The 16,113-nt window shown below is 45.0% G+C and overlaps 1 protein-coding gene across 1 annotated transcript in view; it reads left to right on the plus strand.

Moving 5' to 3' along the window:
- Window positions 1-2,410: 2,410 nt before the first annotated feature.
- PARD3B (par-3 family cell polarity regulator beta) overlaps window positions 2,411-16,113 on the plus strand; it is a 1,146,588-nt gene continuing 1,132,885 nt past the window's right edge. Inside the window, exon 1 of the mRNA XM_062190191.1 lies at window positions 2,411-2,593. Within this exon, the coding sequence (XP_062046175.1) occupies window positions 2,474-2,593 (120 nt within the window). The 5' untranslated portion in view covers window positions 2,411-2,473. The remainder of the gene's footprint in view (window positions 2,594-16,113) is intronic.

A 16,113-nucleotide genomic window follows, 5' to 3' on the forward strand; every position in this document is an offset into this window, starting at 1 on the left:
ATGAAGAAGAAAGAATAGCAGAATTAAAATTTTTTCATCAGCTGAGGAGCTTTGCTCTTTCATTCTGCATGTCCATATAACACCCAGAAGTAAAAGCGAGGGTCACACATTAACTTGTTTGATCTGCTCATTTGGTCCTTCCGCTGTCTGGGTTCTCAAACAGGCTCTGCTACTTTCTAAGAATGTGACCTTAAGCAAATTGCTTCACCTTTTTTGATGTCAGTTCCTCATTTCTAAAAGGAGGATGAAGTACTTCCTTTGGGGAGAGCTCGCCTGGCATTACAGGCTGCACTGAACCACACAGAAACAGTACAAGGACATGACCCTGGAGCACGGGGTAAGAGTCTTGCTTGCAATCTGGCCTCAGTAGAGTGTTCCTTGAATCTTCTGATTTTAAGAGAAAATCAATTCTGTCTGGTTTATTTAAGTCAGTTTGTGTTAGATATGCAACTAAATTATATCGATTAATATACATTTTCTTGAAATTGATTTGGTATACATTATTGTCTTTATTGACATTGACCTTATACAAAGCCCTATAGACACAGAAAAGAACCTATATATACTGAGTATGTGAATAAACTAAAATTTAGAAAAGCTCTTTAAAACTCATCATGCCATCCTAGGCCATTGAAGTTCTATTTCAGTGTGTCTTGACATAGGAGCAAATCCTTTTGTAGGAAAACAGATGATGTAGCCTTGAGGATTTTATTTAAACTTTATTTATGAGAGAGAGAGAGAGAGAGAGAGAGAGAGAGAGAGAGAGAGAGAGAGAGAGAGAGAGAGAATTGATTTTCTATTGCTGGTTCACTTCCCAAATGTTCACAATGCCCAGAGTTGAAGGAAGAAGCCAGGAACTCCATCCCGATTTCTTACTTGGGTAGCAGGTGCCAAAGCACTTGGGACATTTCTTCTTCCTTCCCAGGTGCATTAGCAGGCAGCTGGATCATAAATGGAGTAGCCTGGACTTGAACCAGTCCTTTGATACAGGATGCCAGGCAAAAGTAGGGAAATGATTTCCTGAATCACAGTTTTTGCCCAAGCCCTGAGGATCTTGTTGGGCGAACTGGTTTGGGAAGCAAACTGCTTTACGAGAAATCAGAGCTCTAATTTTGGAGACCTGGGTTGTTTCCACAGAACTAACTCCATGACCTGGTAAGTCCCTTCACTTCCCTGAGAACGGTTCTGTATGCCAAGATTTACCTTACAGGGTTGAAGTTCAGCTGTTGTTCATGGAGCTCATTTAGGCGAGGAAGGATACAAATGTTGCTTATTAAATTCCACCCTTCCTGGTCTCGTTCTTTCACTTTGGAAATGGATTCACACTTGCCAAATCATCAGCCTAAAGGTGTTTAAGGAGTTGTTGTTGTTTTCCTAGTCAAATAACCAGCGGGATTGACATTTCAGAAGGTCACTTCATAAACACAAGCGACTCTATCTGGGCAGGAGAACTTGGGCGGGGAAACCCAGGGTCCTGGTGTGCGGAAGATAGTTTCAAGGGTAGGTTTGCCACAGGTTCCTTGGGCTAAGCCCTCTTTAGGGCTCCTAAGGGCAGCTGCCATGCTGTGCTTAAGACGAGTTCCTAACAGGCCCTGTGGCCATACCTGCACCTCATTACCTGCAAACTACTGCTCCCGAGGGTGTTTTTGGTGGGCGTGGCGAGAAGCACCTGCTCCCGGGCTTTCCTAGAATCTTGCTCCGATTCCCCCCACCTTAAGGGCGTCTCCTCGCGAGTCCCTGAGTGTGTTTTATGAGATCCAGTTTCAGTTCCCCGTGGGCAGCCTGCAGGTCCGGTTACAGTTCCCCAGAGCTCTGAGTCTGCCTGTGGCAGGAGCATAGCCGGGGAGAGTCCAAGTGAGGGGGAACAGGCTCCGGGCTCCAGTTACCGCATCGCACGGTCCCAGCCGGGCGCCTCCGAGCGGGCGGCGGGGCCCGGGAGCGCCGCGGCCCCTTTAAGAGTCGGGCCCAGGCCGGCCCGGGGGCCGCGGGAGCCAGAGCGCGGCGCGGCGCAGCGGAGTTGGGAGCCGGCGCAAAAGTTTCCTCCCAACTCGGGCCCCGCGCGCCGCCGCCGCCCACTGCAGCCCGGGGCCTAGGACCGGCCCTGCCACTGCCGCAAGGGCCAAGGCCAGGGCCAGGGCCAGAGCTGGGCTGGGCCGGGCCGGCAGTTTCACTTTGGCAGGCGCAGAGCAGCCGCCCTGGCCGGGCCCGAGCGGGAACAGCCGCGGCAGAGGAGGAGGAGCCGGCCCCGGAGTCGCTGCGTCCCGGGGCCCCGGCCAACCTAGGAGGTAGCCCTTGGCGCTGCCGCCCCCTCCCCGCTTCCCGCCGGCCCGCGCGTGGAAGGGGCGCCGCCGCGAGCCCCCCCGGCCCTGTGGGGGCGCCGGGCACAGACGCCCCGGGTCTCCAGGCCCGCCCGCGCCGGGCGTCCCCCGAGAGTGGGGGGCTGCGCCCGCGGGGCCGGAGGCACCTGTTCAGGATGAAAGTGACCGTGTGCTTCGGCAGGACGGGCATCGTGGTGCCCTGCAGGGAGGGCCAGCTGCGCGTCGGCGAGCTCACCCAGCAGGCGCTGCAGCGGTACCTGAAGACCCGGGAGAAGGTGAGCGCGCGCGGCGCGGGCAGGGGGCGCGGCTGGGAGCCGGGGGGCGCGACTCGCGGGCACTGCAGTGGTCCCGACCTTGTGAGGCTCCTAGAAGCGACCTGGGCGCGTGCGGGCCTCGCCGAAGAGTGGTGGGCGGTACTGAGGCGTGGGAAACCCTCGGGGGGCCCCTGAGGAACGCCCGGATCTCGGTCCCTAATCCACGCCCCCCGGGCTCCCATCTGCTCTTTGAGGAGATCCTCAACCTGCGTTGATCTGGGAGACGCTCGGGCTTAGAACTTGTTGCGGGAATGTCTTCAGAGGTGCTGCTCGCCTCGGGTGTGATTTGGTCCCGCTGAGGCCCGGCCCACTGGGGCTCCTGTACTTAGAGAAAGTTGATGGGTGCACATAGCACGGACTCTGGGACGCTAGGAGTTTGCACGACTCCAGCGGTCTTGTCCCAGCGACTTGAGCAGGAACTCGGGTGGTACCATGCTGTCTGCTCACCCCAAGCAGTCTGCATTTTGAGTGTTTCAATGTCACGTCACACATTATAGGAGTATTTATTATGCGTGGGTGCTCTGTTGGATCCTGGTTGGTTACTGAATGAGCGCTGTCCCTGAAGTTAGGACCGAATAAAAATCAAGTGATAGTTTTTAAGTGTGCAGTATATGTTCGGAAGAAAATCTCACTGGGCACCAGAACTCACGTCAGGGGTCTAGGTAACACATTGGGATTCTGCGACTTCTTCATGGGACACATTCTTCAATGGAGGCATTGAAAAGTACCTGGTAACTTGTTGAATCCTCTTAATTGAACGTTCACAAATTGAACTTCACATTTGAATTGAAACTTCACAAAAAGTGCATGGCAAACCTAGTTTTAGAAATCAGTATTTCTCGGCCGGCGCCGTGGCTCAACAGGCTAATCCTCCGCCTTGCGGCGCCGGCACACCGGGTTCTAGTCCCGGTTGGGGCACCGATCCTGTCCCGGTTGCCCCTCTTCCAGGCCAGCTCTCTGCTGTGGCCAGGGAGTGCAGTGGAGGATGGCCCAAGTGCTTGGGCCCTGCACCCCATGGGAGACCAGGAGAAGCACCTGGCTCCTGCCATCGGATCAGCGCGGTGCGCCGGCCGCAGCGCGCTACCGAGGCGGCCATTGGAGGGTGAACCAACGGCAAAAGGAAGACCTTTCTCTCTGTCTCTCACTGTCCACTCTGCCTGTCAAAAAAAAAAAAAAAAAAAGAAATCAGTATTTCTCTTAATGTTTGTACTCATGCCATGGTACTATAGGAATAGTGAGTTGGCTGATCTAGTGATGGAAAAATGTAATTTGTAAATTCTTTTAACTTCTTAAAGGTTATGCAAAGTATAAAGTTAATTCTGTCTCAAGTATGTAGATCAGGGATTTAAGAAAACACATGCACTTTCTATGCTTCCACTAAGAATTACATACATACACACACACACAATGTAAATGGACAAGTTCATGTGTATATTTCTTTGAATAGTTAAGAATTGGAAGGGAGTATAGTGAAAGGTCTGTTAATATATAGCCGAAGCTGAGATGTTTACTAATAGAATTGAGCTGGAGGGGGGAGAAAATTTTAAGTGGCCTGTAAAGTTGCATGAAAATCTCCTAGGTTTTATTTGCTGTAGTTATAATGATGTGTGCTGTTTGTATTTGCTTTTAATTGAATTACATGATACAAACAGGTAACCAACTGTTTTTGAAGTAATATATCACTAACTTTTGAAGGTGGGCTAAATGATGAAAGTGAGATGATTATTTTCACTCACTATTATAAAGAGTTCATGCTCTCAATTTTTACGTGTTTACAAGTTTAGTACAGGGAGCTGTCCACGTTAATAGGTAAGCTACCAACTTGTGAGAAACGTAGAAAGAATCAGCTAGAGCAAATTTAATGCATTGTAATTTGATCTTAAAAGGTGTTTCAAAGCTATCGATATTCTGGACTGCAAGCATAATTTGTATTACTGAGTCCATAATGTGATTGCATTGATCAGCTTCCTGTTACCAGACATTATATTTTCCTGTGTTTACATTGATACACGTATTAATGGATGTGACATTTAAAGGTCAGCTGCAGCTTTTGAGCTCTTTCCCTTTTTTGACTTTTAAAAATTTCAATTTAAGAAGTGGTGAATGATCTACCCCCCCCCCCCAACACACACACATATTCCTCTCACATGGTATCATTTTAAATGTTATAATCATAACACGGCCTAACTAATATTGAATGGTATTCCTAATGGTAACCAAGTGTTAACAAATCCTGTGCTTTTATCCGGTGAATTTAAATAATGGGAAAACATTAGAAGTCTCAGTTCGGTTTGAAAAACATTTAAAAAATTCACCTGTCATGAGTAAAAAACTTAAGCCTTGTTTCCTTGGAAGAAAGACTTCAGGTTCTGCACTCAGCCATATAACAATCACTGCTGACATTGTAAAGCTTTGTCCATGCGGGCCCTGTGCTAGGAGCTTGGCATGTACTGCGTGATGTACTCTTCATAACCCCAAGTAGGTACTGTTATCTCCACTTTACAGAGAAGGGAGAAAAGACACAGCATCATGACCAGTATGTGGTGGATTTGGGATTTGATGTGTCTGTAGGTCCATACTCTCATTAACGAAATTAATTACACAGCCTGGTATTAGAATTTTCCCATATTATTTGTTTCAACTTGCTTTAAAAAGGCAGTTTCATTTACTAACTGCTTCAATAACAGAAGAGCCTAAAGACGACAGTTTCGTTCTTCCATGGCTATTGGGACATCTTCTCGTTCCTCTGATTATATTTTTATGATACAGGTTTACACATTACTGGGAGAAATCTAACGTCTGAAGTGAATACTTCAGGGTTTCCAATTAAGTATGAAAAATAGTCGTCATCCTAATTACAAGTGGAAAAGTGAGCAAGGTCTCAGATAATCCAGGTGGAGAGTGCTGAAAAGAAACAGACTTGGTGGGAACATGGATGTAAGCTAAGTTCATTTCTTGCAGGGCTGTCAAGATTTTAGATGGGAGAAAGGCAGATTTCAGTGTTGAGGATGGGAATTGAGGTTTCTAAAGTTTGGAGGGTGTGTAATGCCCGAGAAGGCCACCCTAGGTTTTTTAAAGCGGCTTCTGAGAAATAAACACTATCTGCTGAGTATAATAAAAGATAATTGGTATTTGTGGAATGTTGGGAACCAGCTGAATCAACATCAGATAAGGCCAGAAGTAGGTGAAATGTTGAAAAACTAGGGGTGGATTTTGGGAAAGCGGTAATTGTGTTCTGAAACTAGGGACTTAAAAGTTCCTGCTGGTATGTGATAAACTCCACTGGGGAGGTGAATTGACTGAGGGGTGAGAATTATGGGATTGCTTATCATCGGATCCCGGTGCTTTGTCAGTGTCCCAGGCTCTAAATCCAATTTCATGATGTAGTTAGGAGAGAAGTGATTGTCTTCTTAAGTAGTTATAGTGGTGGTCTTTGAGTAATTAGTTAAATTTATCATCAAAATTACATGTCACAGTTGACTCAGTGATTGAACCATAACCTACAGGGACTTAACCCTGACTGAATATTAGTCGCCTCCAATTTTAACATTTAACATTTTAAACAATACAAATGCCTGAGGTTTTTTGTTTTGGCAAGGTTTTCATTAAGTGGGTTGGAAGTGGTTTGTGGCTGTAGGTATTTTTTAAAAAGATTTATGTATTTATTTATTTATTTGAAAGGCAGAGGCAGAGAGAGAGAGAGAGAGGTCTTTCATCTGCTGGTTCACTCTCCAGATGGCTCAATGGCCGGAGCTGCGCTGACCCAAAGCCAGGAGCTGCTTCTGCATCTCCTGCAGGGTGCAAGGGCCCAAGGACTTTCCCAGGCCATAGCAGAGAGCTGGATCGGAAGTGGAACAGCCAGGACTCAACCCGGCGCCCATATGGGATGCCAGCACTGCAGGGCGGCTTTACCCGCTACACCACAGCGCCAGCTCCTGGTGTAGGTATTTGTAAAAGCATTCCAAATGATTCTAATGCCCAGCTATGATTGAGAAGCTATGATTGAGAACCACTAATCAACTACTAATCTTCTTGTGTTACTGAACTCATTTGATCGTAAAATTTTCTGACAACCTACACTGCTAGGTATCCACAGGCTAAACTTGGATTATGCGGTTGTATCCCTGTACACCCACATGGAGTGAATTCTTACTATAGAGTGTGCTCAAATGATTTATTATATTGAACATTCATTTTATATGTGTATATGCACATGAGGGCACTTAAAAAAGTGTGGAAAACAGAATTAAAAGAAATGTATTTTGGTGCTTTTTTGGAAATTCATGCTTATTAGGGGTTTTCAGAAAGTCTTTGAAAAATGAATATTTTGAGGTTGAAGAAAATAATGTGTCCAGCAATGAGGGTATACAGAGTATTCAGGAGTTGAGATGAATAAAGTAAGTTCGTAGGATGGGGGTATGCTGGAATTCTAAATGCTGACCTGTGGACCTAACTGTGTATGAGTAGATTTTGTTTAAAAGCAAGAAAGCCTTTGATAGACTTTTCAAAATGAATCTTGTTTGTTCACAGATTTTGAATAATTCATTCTACAAGTAAAGACCTCTCTAGAACTGGAAATAGTCTAAGACTAACGACCCTATTCTATGATGAATTGTGGAATCTGGATTCAAGGGAATTTGTATATTAACAAGAATTTAATGTGTTATGTAGTACTAGCCTGGACGAATGGGCTGGAACTCTTGAATTTCTGAACTTCTCTTTTTTGATGCTTTATTACCTAAAGAGTTAAGGTTCTCATGTGTGCAAGCCATACCCAGGCTGGATTCCTAAAATATTTTTTAATCTATTGGGTACTGACTTACTTGAGTGTGTGCTTTTCTATCCAGTCCTCTCCTCACATGTGTGCTAGCATGTGGATGGAACTTCCTCACCATCGCAGGGTAGGTGCTCTAACTTGGTTTCGGTTCTGTCTCTCCACTTGAATGAGCAGCCTATATACTTTCCAAACAGACTTCCTGGGCCCTGCTGTGACCCCGAGATATATTTTCTTAAGACTGCTCTGTTATATTTTGACTTGTCAGTGTTTAAATATTGTGATATTTCATATGAAAGTCCAAATTTTTATCTCTTGAGGAAAACAAAGCAGAAGCTCTGAGGGTACTGGGCTTTACTTGTCCGCTCTGCAGCTATCATTTGGAACCGAGACACCCCTGTGTTGTTTGGAAGGAATTATTAGGGCTCCAGTGTCTCACTGCCTCCAGATATTGTCATGCTGAACTGTTGACCCTATTCTCACTTTCTTTTGATCTACTTAATGCATCATTTGTTTGCCTTACTCAGAGGTAGGCATTTGAGTTTGTGCCCCTGGATCTGATATCTGTCTCCACCCCTCCGACCTGTCCCTTTGCTTCTCTCCCATCCCCTCTTGTATGCATCCATGCACATATCCTCTGTTAAAATCAGTAATATCACATAGGGTTTTCTGGCCTGAATTTTCAGTTTAGTCCACCTGAGCTAGGTTTAATTGTCCGGTGTAAGATTGACAGCCTTGACTTGCAGCTTGGAGCCTTGTGCTCAAATACTGGAGTGAACCAAGAATTCATTGCCAGGGTACTCTGGGAATCCAGGTCCTCTCTGAGGAAGTTGGACAAATGGTAGAGCTATCAGATTTTTATGAGAGTGTTCTCTGAGGGGGCTGACATGTCTATTAAAAATCCAGAGCTTTGGGCCCAAAGGAACTTCCTATGATAATGGAAAAGTTCTGTATCTGTGTTCTTCAGTAGGGTAGCAACTAGCCATATATGGCTGTTAAACACTTTAAAAGTGCCTAGTCCAACCTAGGAATTAAATTTAAATTTTCACTAAATTGCCACAATGGCTTGCCTTAATGGACAGTTCAGATCCATTGCTACCATGATTGTGTCATTTAGCTGCTTTTTACAACCATTGGAGCTGGTGCCGCGGCTCACTAGGCTAATCCTCCGCCTGCGGCGCTGGCACACCGGGCTCTAGTCCCGGTCGGGGCACCAGATTCTGTCCCGTTTGCCCCTCTTCCAGGCCAGCTCTCTGCTCTGGCTCGGGAGTGCAGTGCAGGATGGCCCAGGTCCTTGGACCCTCACCCCATGGGAGACCAGGAGAAGCACCTGGCTCCTGCCTTCGGATCAGCGCGGTATGCCAGCTGCAGCGGCCATTGAAGGGTGAACCAATGGTAAAGGAAGACCTTTCTGTCTGTCTCTCTCTCTTACTGTCCACTCTGCCTGTCCAAAAACAAAAAAGACAATCATTGGTTTAAATTAATCTCAGATCCTAGGCACTCCTTAACTTGACGTTTTATAGACAGACATTGCTGCTCTGTTCTGATGAGAACTTTGCCACCAATAAAGAGTTCTTCATTTACTCCTTGGTAGCTACAAGATGGAAGAGCGAGCTTCTGAGTCTGAAATGCTCCCTGTAGATGCTGGAACACAACACAGCTGGCTTGTGCGGCAATTTGAGACTGACCTCCGATTGTTCTTTTGAAGCAACAGCCTGAGGATACACTTTTTTTTGGACAGGCAGAGTGGATAGTGAGAGAGAGAGAGAGAAAGGTCTTCCTTTTTGCCGCTGGTTCACCCTCCAATGGCCGCTGTGGCCGGCGCATCTCGCTGATCCGAAGCCAGGAGCCAGGTGCTTCTCCTGGTCTCCCATGCGGGTGCAGGGCCCAAGCACTTGGGCCATCCTCCACTGCCTTCCCGGGCCATAGCAGAGAGCTGGCCTGGAAGAGGGGCAACCGGGATAGAATCTGGCACCCCAACAGGGACTAGAACCCGGTGTGCCGGCGCCACAAGGCAGAGGATTAGCCTGTTAAGCCACGGCGCTGGCTACACTCTTGCTAGTAGTAGGTGACAGTGGACCAACTAGCAGCAGTGAACAAAATAACCATCTTTACTGAGATTTAGATACTTCCCGATTATTAAATATACTAAGCACTTTAAGTGCATGCTTCCTGGATCCCACACTCTAATTTTCTTCATAACTTACTGGAGACGTTGGTTGGTTCATTCTTTCCTTTCCTACCTCTTCATACTATAGTACTCCAGGATTCAGTTCTTACCACCCCTTGTCCCTACTTTCTCTCTTGGCTTAGCACAGAGTGGCTTTTCTAATATGACCCCAGTCACTTCTCAGCCTTTGGGCTAAGATCAACTGTAATGTGACCTCAAATACCGTTTGTATAGCTCCAATCTATATTGTTCCCCTGAACCTCAAACTGTTGTTGTCAACTGCTGTCCTGTTGACATTTCTGCTTGAATGTCACGTAGGCATCTCACACAGTGTGCCCCACGTTGAGTTTCTGATCCCTCCCCACTCCAAATCTACTTATCCTACAATCTAACCATGTCAATGAATGGCCAGCCAGATAGCCCAGTCAGAAATCTTTATCACTGCCCTTGACTGCTGTTTGCCTCTCAGGGTTCCCATACAACCAGTGTACAAACCTGATTCACTCTGCTTTCACAGCATACTCAAATTCTGGTCACTTCTGTCTTTCCTGTTAGCATGCTTGTTTACTTTTTCTTTCAATGGACTTTAGTTTCTCCATTTCTGCTCTTTGTACCCACAATTATGTCCCTTTCTAACCCAAAAGCTAGGGTTACTGATGGCAGGTAATATCCTTCTTCTATGCAAGATCCCTGATAGCTCCTGACTCTCTAAGGTGGCCTGTAAGCTGCTACACAATCTAGCTATCTGGGAAGAAAAATGCAAACATAGCAGGCCTTAGACTACTGTCCTAAAAAAGACCCACTTACAAATGTGAGTCTTGGCTGATATCCAGGCATTGATATTTATAAAAGGTTACCACTATTCCTTGATAAGAATGACTCCTTGTGCACAAACTGTTTGCAAACAGTATGGTTTATGCTGAAGACCTGTTCTTTGTCTGGAGGTCTGGAATTGTAGTACATGCTAAGCAGAGCCTGAATGACCAGTGTCCAATAAAATCCTTGGACAGCGAGGCCCTAATGACTACCCTGGTAGGCGACATTTCACATATGTGGTAACAACTCATTGCTGGAGGGATTAAACATGCACTCTCCACTGGGAGGAGACCCTTGGCAGCTTGTGCCTGGTCGCCTCCAGATTTTTACCCTCCCCCATATGCCTTTTCCTTGTGCCAATGTTGATTTGTGTCATTTCACTAATTAATCAGAGGCGTGAGGATGACAGCGTGCTGAGTTCTTGCAGTGAGTCATTGAATCTGTATGGTCCTGGAGACTTCAGCACACAATCTGTTACCTCTTTGACCTCGTCTTCTACCATGTGCTGTCTCTCACTTTACGTCCAGCATGTTGGTCTCTTGGCATGTTATTCAGACACTCCAGACCAGCTTCTACCTCATGTGCTGTGTTCTCCACCTGAAGTATTTTCTCCCAGTTATCCACCTGTCTACTTCCCTCACCTTCTTTTCCATCTTTAATAAATCTTTGATTCTCTGGGAAGCCTTCCTCGCTGGCCTGTTTATAATCCCACCACTCTCCCCATTTTTCTTTTCTTTATGCTTTGGTTCTATTCAAATAACTCATCCCTCCTTACCACAGTATTTATTTTCACTGCATTTATTATGTACTCCCACAAGAACATTAAATTCGGTAAAGATGGAGGCCTCTAGCTCCAAGAGTTCCAGGTACACAGAGTATTGTCAATAAGTTCTTTTTTGAAGAAATAGTTCTGTTACCATGTGTCCATTCCCATCTGTTGTAGCAATTTATTACTATACTGCAAAACCAACCATAGCTTAAAATAACACCTAACAACATGAACATATAGATCAGAAGCTTAGACTACGTACGAGGAAGATTAGTGTAATGTTTGTTGGGTCTGGGATGCTCAAGATGGCATCGTGTTGTTATTCACATGTCTAGTGCTTCAGCGAGGATGGGTTGACTAGCTGGAGATCAGCAACGTTAGCTTGCCTGGGGCTATCCATCTGAGGCTTTGGCTCTTGCTTTTAGCTGGATGCGTTGGTTCTTTTCCATGAAGTCTTGGGATCTGATCCTCATCACATGGTTTTTAGGGTCTGAATAGTATGATAGCTGCATTTCTTACATGGCAACCCAGGACTCAAACAAGTACAAAGGTGGAAATAGTCATGTGTTCTTGGAGGTTAGGCATGGAGGTGACGAATGGCTTTTAACATGTTCTGTTAGAGAAAGTTCAGCCCAGATTCAAGGGAAAGAATTACATAAGGGGCTAATGCTTGTAAGCACAGTTCTTTATACTATTTGTCAACACCCTCCTAATTGATAGGAATGTGAACATAAATAAGTCAGTGTTTTGTTTTGATGAATTTTGCACCCTCCTGGGGATGAAGTACACAGATAAATAAGCTAGTTCTAATCACTTTTGTTTTCACACTTAGTTAAAATTTTCTCAAGATGATCAAGTTTGGAGAGCTGAAGCCTATGATTACTTTTCAGTTCCTATTTTTGATGCTGTTTCAGCTTTGGAACTCTATCCTTAAGCTTCCCAGGATTTTTAAATATCTTTTTAGTCTTGACAGGTGCCCCATCTTCTGCCTACTTGTGTTGTGGTGTACAGGGTTATATCCTGATTTTTCAATGGGATCTCATCTACTCCGTGGATTTACTTACCCAGAGATGTACACTTCTGGTCTGAACTTGCTTCAAACCCTATATCTACCTGCCTGTGGACTTTACCATCTGAACATCCCACATAGAATGCAGTTGAATTTATCCCAGTCTGCTCTTTGTGAACCTGCTTGTCCACACTATCTTTTTTTAAAAAAAATATTTGAAAAGTAGAGTTATGTAGGTGGGGAGTAGGGAAGGAGAGAGAATGGTAGAGGGAGAGATACCTTCTTTGCACTGGTTGACTCCCTAAATAGCTACAATGGCAAGAGCCTAACCAGGCTATAGCCAGAGAACTCCATCCAGGTCTCCCATGTGGGTGCCACAGGCCCAAGTAGTTGGGCCATCTTCTATTGTTTTCCCAGGCATAATGGCAAAGAACTGGATTGGAAGTGGAGGAGATAGTACTTTAAATGGTGCACATCTAGAATGCTGGTCTCACAGGCAGTGGCTTAACTGGCTGTGCCAAGATGTTGGCCACTTGCATGTTCTCTTATGGCCTGTTACACCATACATAGCACCATCATTCCCATGTTTGTCTATTCCAGAAACCTGAAAATTCTTCATTCCTTGGTAACTTCTTTCCTTCATAGTTACCACATGTCCAGTTGATCAGAAAGTTCCTCAGATGTATAGCTCTTGAATCTGTTTTCTTTTTTCCATGTAAAAGCCATACCATTTCTAATTGCCTCTGTAATGAATTCACAAAGCCTCTTAACTGTCTTCCCTATCTCTCTTGGCTTCCAACACCTCAAAAGCATTCTCCACTGAGAACCATAGAATTCAAATATGATGTCAGTAGTAATCCTGGGGATGTTTAACCGTGGTTTGCAGATGAAAACTCAGTTTGTTTACCTGTCCAATCTCAGTATCCTTTTGTCCCCTTTAAATTCCTACATGCAGGTCAGTTTTTTTTTTTCCAGGATTTCCCCATTCCAGGTAAATCATCCCTATTCTTTGAGATGATTCCATAACACACCTCTCCCGACCCATCCCTTAAAGACTTATTTATTAGATTGGCAGAGTTATAGAGAAAGAGAGAAGGAGAAAGTTTACTCCCCAAATGGCCACAACAGCTGGAGCTGTGCTGATAAGGAGCCAGGAGCTGCTTCTTGGTCTCCCACATGGGTGCAAGGGCCCAAGCACTTAGGCCATCCTCTGCTGCTTTCCCATGTGCATTATTAGGGAGATGGATCAGAGGTGGAGCAGCTGGTCTTGAACTGGTGCCCATATGGGATGTGGCTTTACCTGCTAAGCCACAGTTCAGGCCCCTAGCACAGCCTTCTCACTGAACCCCTCTCTCCATTTATTTTACCTTCGCTGTGCTCCAGGGATCACCTTCTTGGGTTCACAGACCTTCCCAAGTTTGTGCTTTCATTTTGTAAAGCACGTTTTACATACAACCGTTTGCTAACAGTAAACACCCGGATTACTGTGGCTTATTGCAGCAAAGGGTTCTCCTTCTGGGTGGAGGGTGGGGGCTGTGTTCCACCCAATCCTCTGCCCACTGTACTCATGGCTTCTGAGTTTTCTGCAGACCCTTTGTGTTGTGCTCATTGATGAAGAAAGAATGTGGAGGAAACCATGGGGGCTTAGTCCAGCAGGGCAGTGGTGGACATCACTTCTGCCAGCAGTGCACTGATGAGATGAGCTGTGTGCTCTCTCCAAATGCCACGGACTTGGGAAAAATAACCCATCTGGATATAATTGAGCAACCAACCAGCACTCCCACGTGTTACAGTCATTTTTGTCTCTCCCGTGGTATGCAAACTCTTTAGAACAGGGAGTGAATCTTACTTATTTTCCTATCCTTGGTTTTAGCACAGTTATCTGAAATATAGTATGAATACCACAAATACTTGTCCAATTATATAAAATTTCACATATCTTTGTTATAAAAATGAGAATGACCTCCTAGTCAATGCAGTGTTTACAAGTTTGAAATCTTTGTATGTGACATAGTTTTAAAGAAAAAAATCTAAATGTAGCTTCTCTCTTGATTATGTTCAAGTACCTCATCATATTCACATTTGCTGCAGGCAGTAGTTTAGTGGTCCATTATATCTGCCACACTGATTGTCTTAAAGAGCAGCTTCAAATTCTGACAGTTTGATTCACTTCTCAGAATTTTTGAGACTGCGTGCTCTGTAGTTCTGGGTTTTCAATACGGTAGTTTCATAATGATTTTGCTTTATGAGGATTTGTATAATGCAGTCTCTTATATTTGAAGTGCTTGATTTTCAATATTATATTCACTTCATGTGGATTTTAAAAATGATACAAGATTGTCTGAACTTTGGGTTCTTTATTTTTAGAAGGCCAAATATCTGTGTGTTGGGGCCTGCTAAAATTAGGTCTGTTTCTCACTGCTGTACTCAGCTGCTCATTTGATTGCTGGACTTTGGCTTTTTGGATTGCAATATGATGCAGTTGCAAGATACCAAGAAAGAGCTGGTTAAAAGAGGTTTTACTCTCAGTCTCTATTAGATGCACTGTCAAGAATGGTCTAGATAAACACATTGTGCATTGCTCCTGAGTTCTGCCTTGAGGTGATGTTATTAAACTCTCTGGTGGTCCTGGGCCTTGGGGGAAAGGGTGGTGGGGCCAACTTGGTGATGGAAGAAGATAACAGAAGAGATCTCATCAACTCTTGGCTAATCTATTAGCAAGACCAGAGAACCACACTGACAGGGGAAATGATTGGACTCATTTTATTGCTTATTTTGAGGGCAGACATTAACAATTTATGGGGAGTTCCAGGGACATCCTTCTGATACCTTTTAGGGAAATTCAATGTAAGTTTTGCCACTATTCTATAGAGGCATAAACCCTAGAAATGGTGACTTGTAAGTAAAGATGAACTCTTGACAAAGGATATATAGATAAAATTTGTACTTCTTCATCTCTAGGGAGTTTACCTGTTTCCATGAAGGGTGCAGAGATAGTGGGGCATCTGCCTTAAGGATGGCAGGAAATAACTGCAGTCTCTTAAATCCCATCTGTGTCTTGCGATATGTATTCACTGAGGTGTCTGTCAGAGCTTCAAGAGAGGGTGCTTTTCTATTATCTCATAATATGAAAATCACGTTAGTCACTTGAGTAAAAGATCTAGAGCAACTTTGGTTCAAGGGTTGTGTTTTCTGCTGGGAATATTTAGTAAATAAGGCACAGTCCCTCCCCAGCATGTTTATACACAAAAGGGATACAGAAAGCAATAAAACAGTATCTAGTGTGACAGAGGTGCTGTAGAAGTAGCAGACATGGTAACTTTGCTTGGGGGAAAGGAAGGTGGGTGTTCGGTTGGGTTTCATACCATAAGCTCAGGTTTTTGAAGGATGAATGGACACTTAGACACTTGTCGGGACAGGAAGAATGGGGAATGACAGAGGGAGGCATGGAGGAAGAGAGAAGAGGAAAGTATCAAAAGTTTTTCAAGAGTGTTGATTGTGGAGGGAGTTCATAGAGAATGACCCAGAGTCCAAAGCCAGCAGGTAGGGATATGTGTTTGCCCCAGTGAAATTTCCCACATTTCTTGTCAGAGTACCTGGATTTGAGTCCTGGCTCAGCTCCCAATTCTAGCTGCCCATCTGTGGGCACCCTGTGAGGCACCAGCGATGACTCAAGAAGCCAGGAGGCCTTTGTCCTGACTGTTAAGGAGCTTGAGGAGTTGAGGAAGCATTTTGGGTGGGTGGTGGTAATATTTGATTAGTTAGTACTGGTTGCCCTGGAGAATAGAGAAAGGAGGAGCTAGGAGTGGAGTTGGAGAAACTGGTTCCAGTCATGCTATGGGAGTGGAGATTTGACTTTGAAGCAAGAGAAGTGAGCTCTGAAGTCTAGGAAGAAAAGTAATCAGACTTGGAGGTGGACTGTATGTAGTCAGAGAAGTGTAGG

Source organism: Lepus europaeus, chromosome 1 (assembly GCF_033115175.1).
Source record: "Lepus europaeus isolate LE1 chromosome 1, mLepTim1.pri, whole genome shotgun sequence".
In the NCBI taxonomy this organism is placed as follows: Eukaryota; Metazoa; Chordata; class Mammalia; order Lagomorpha; family Leporidae; genus Lepus; species Lepus europaeus.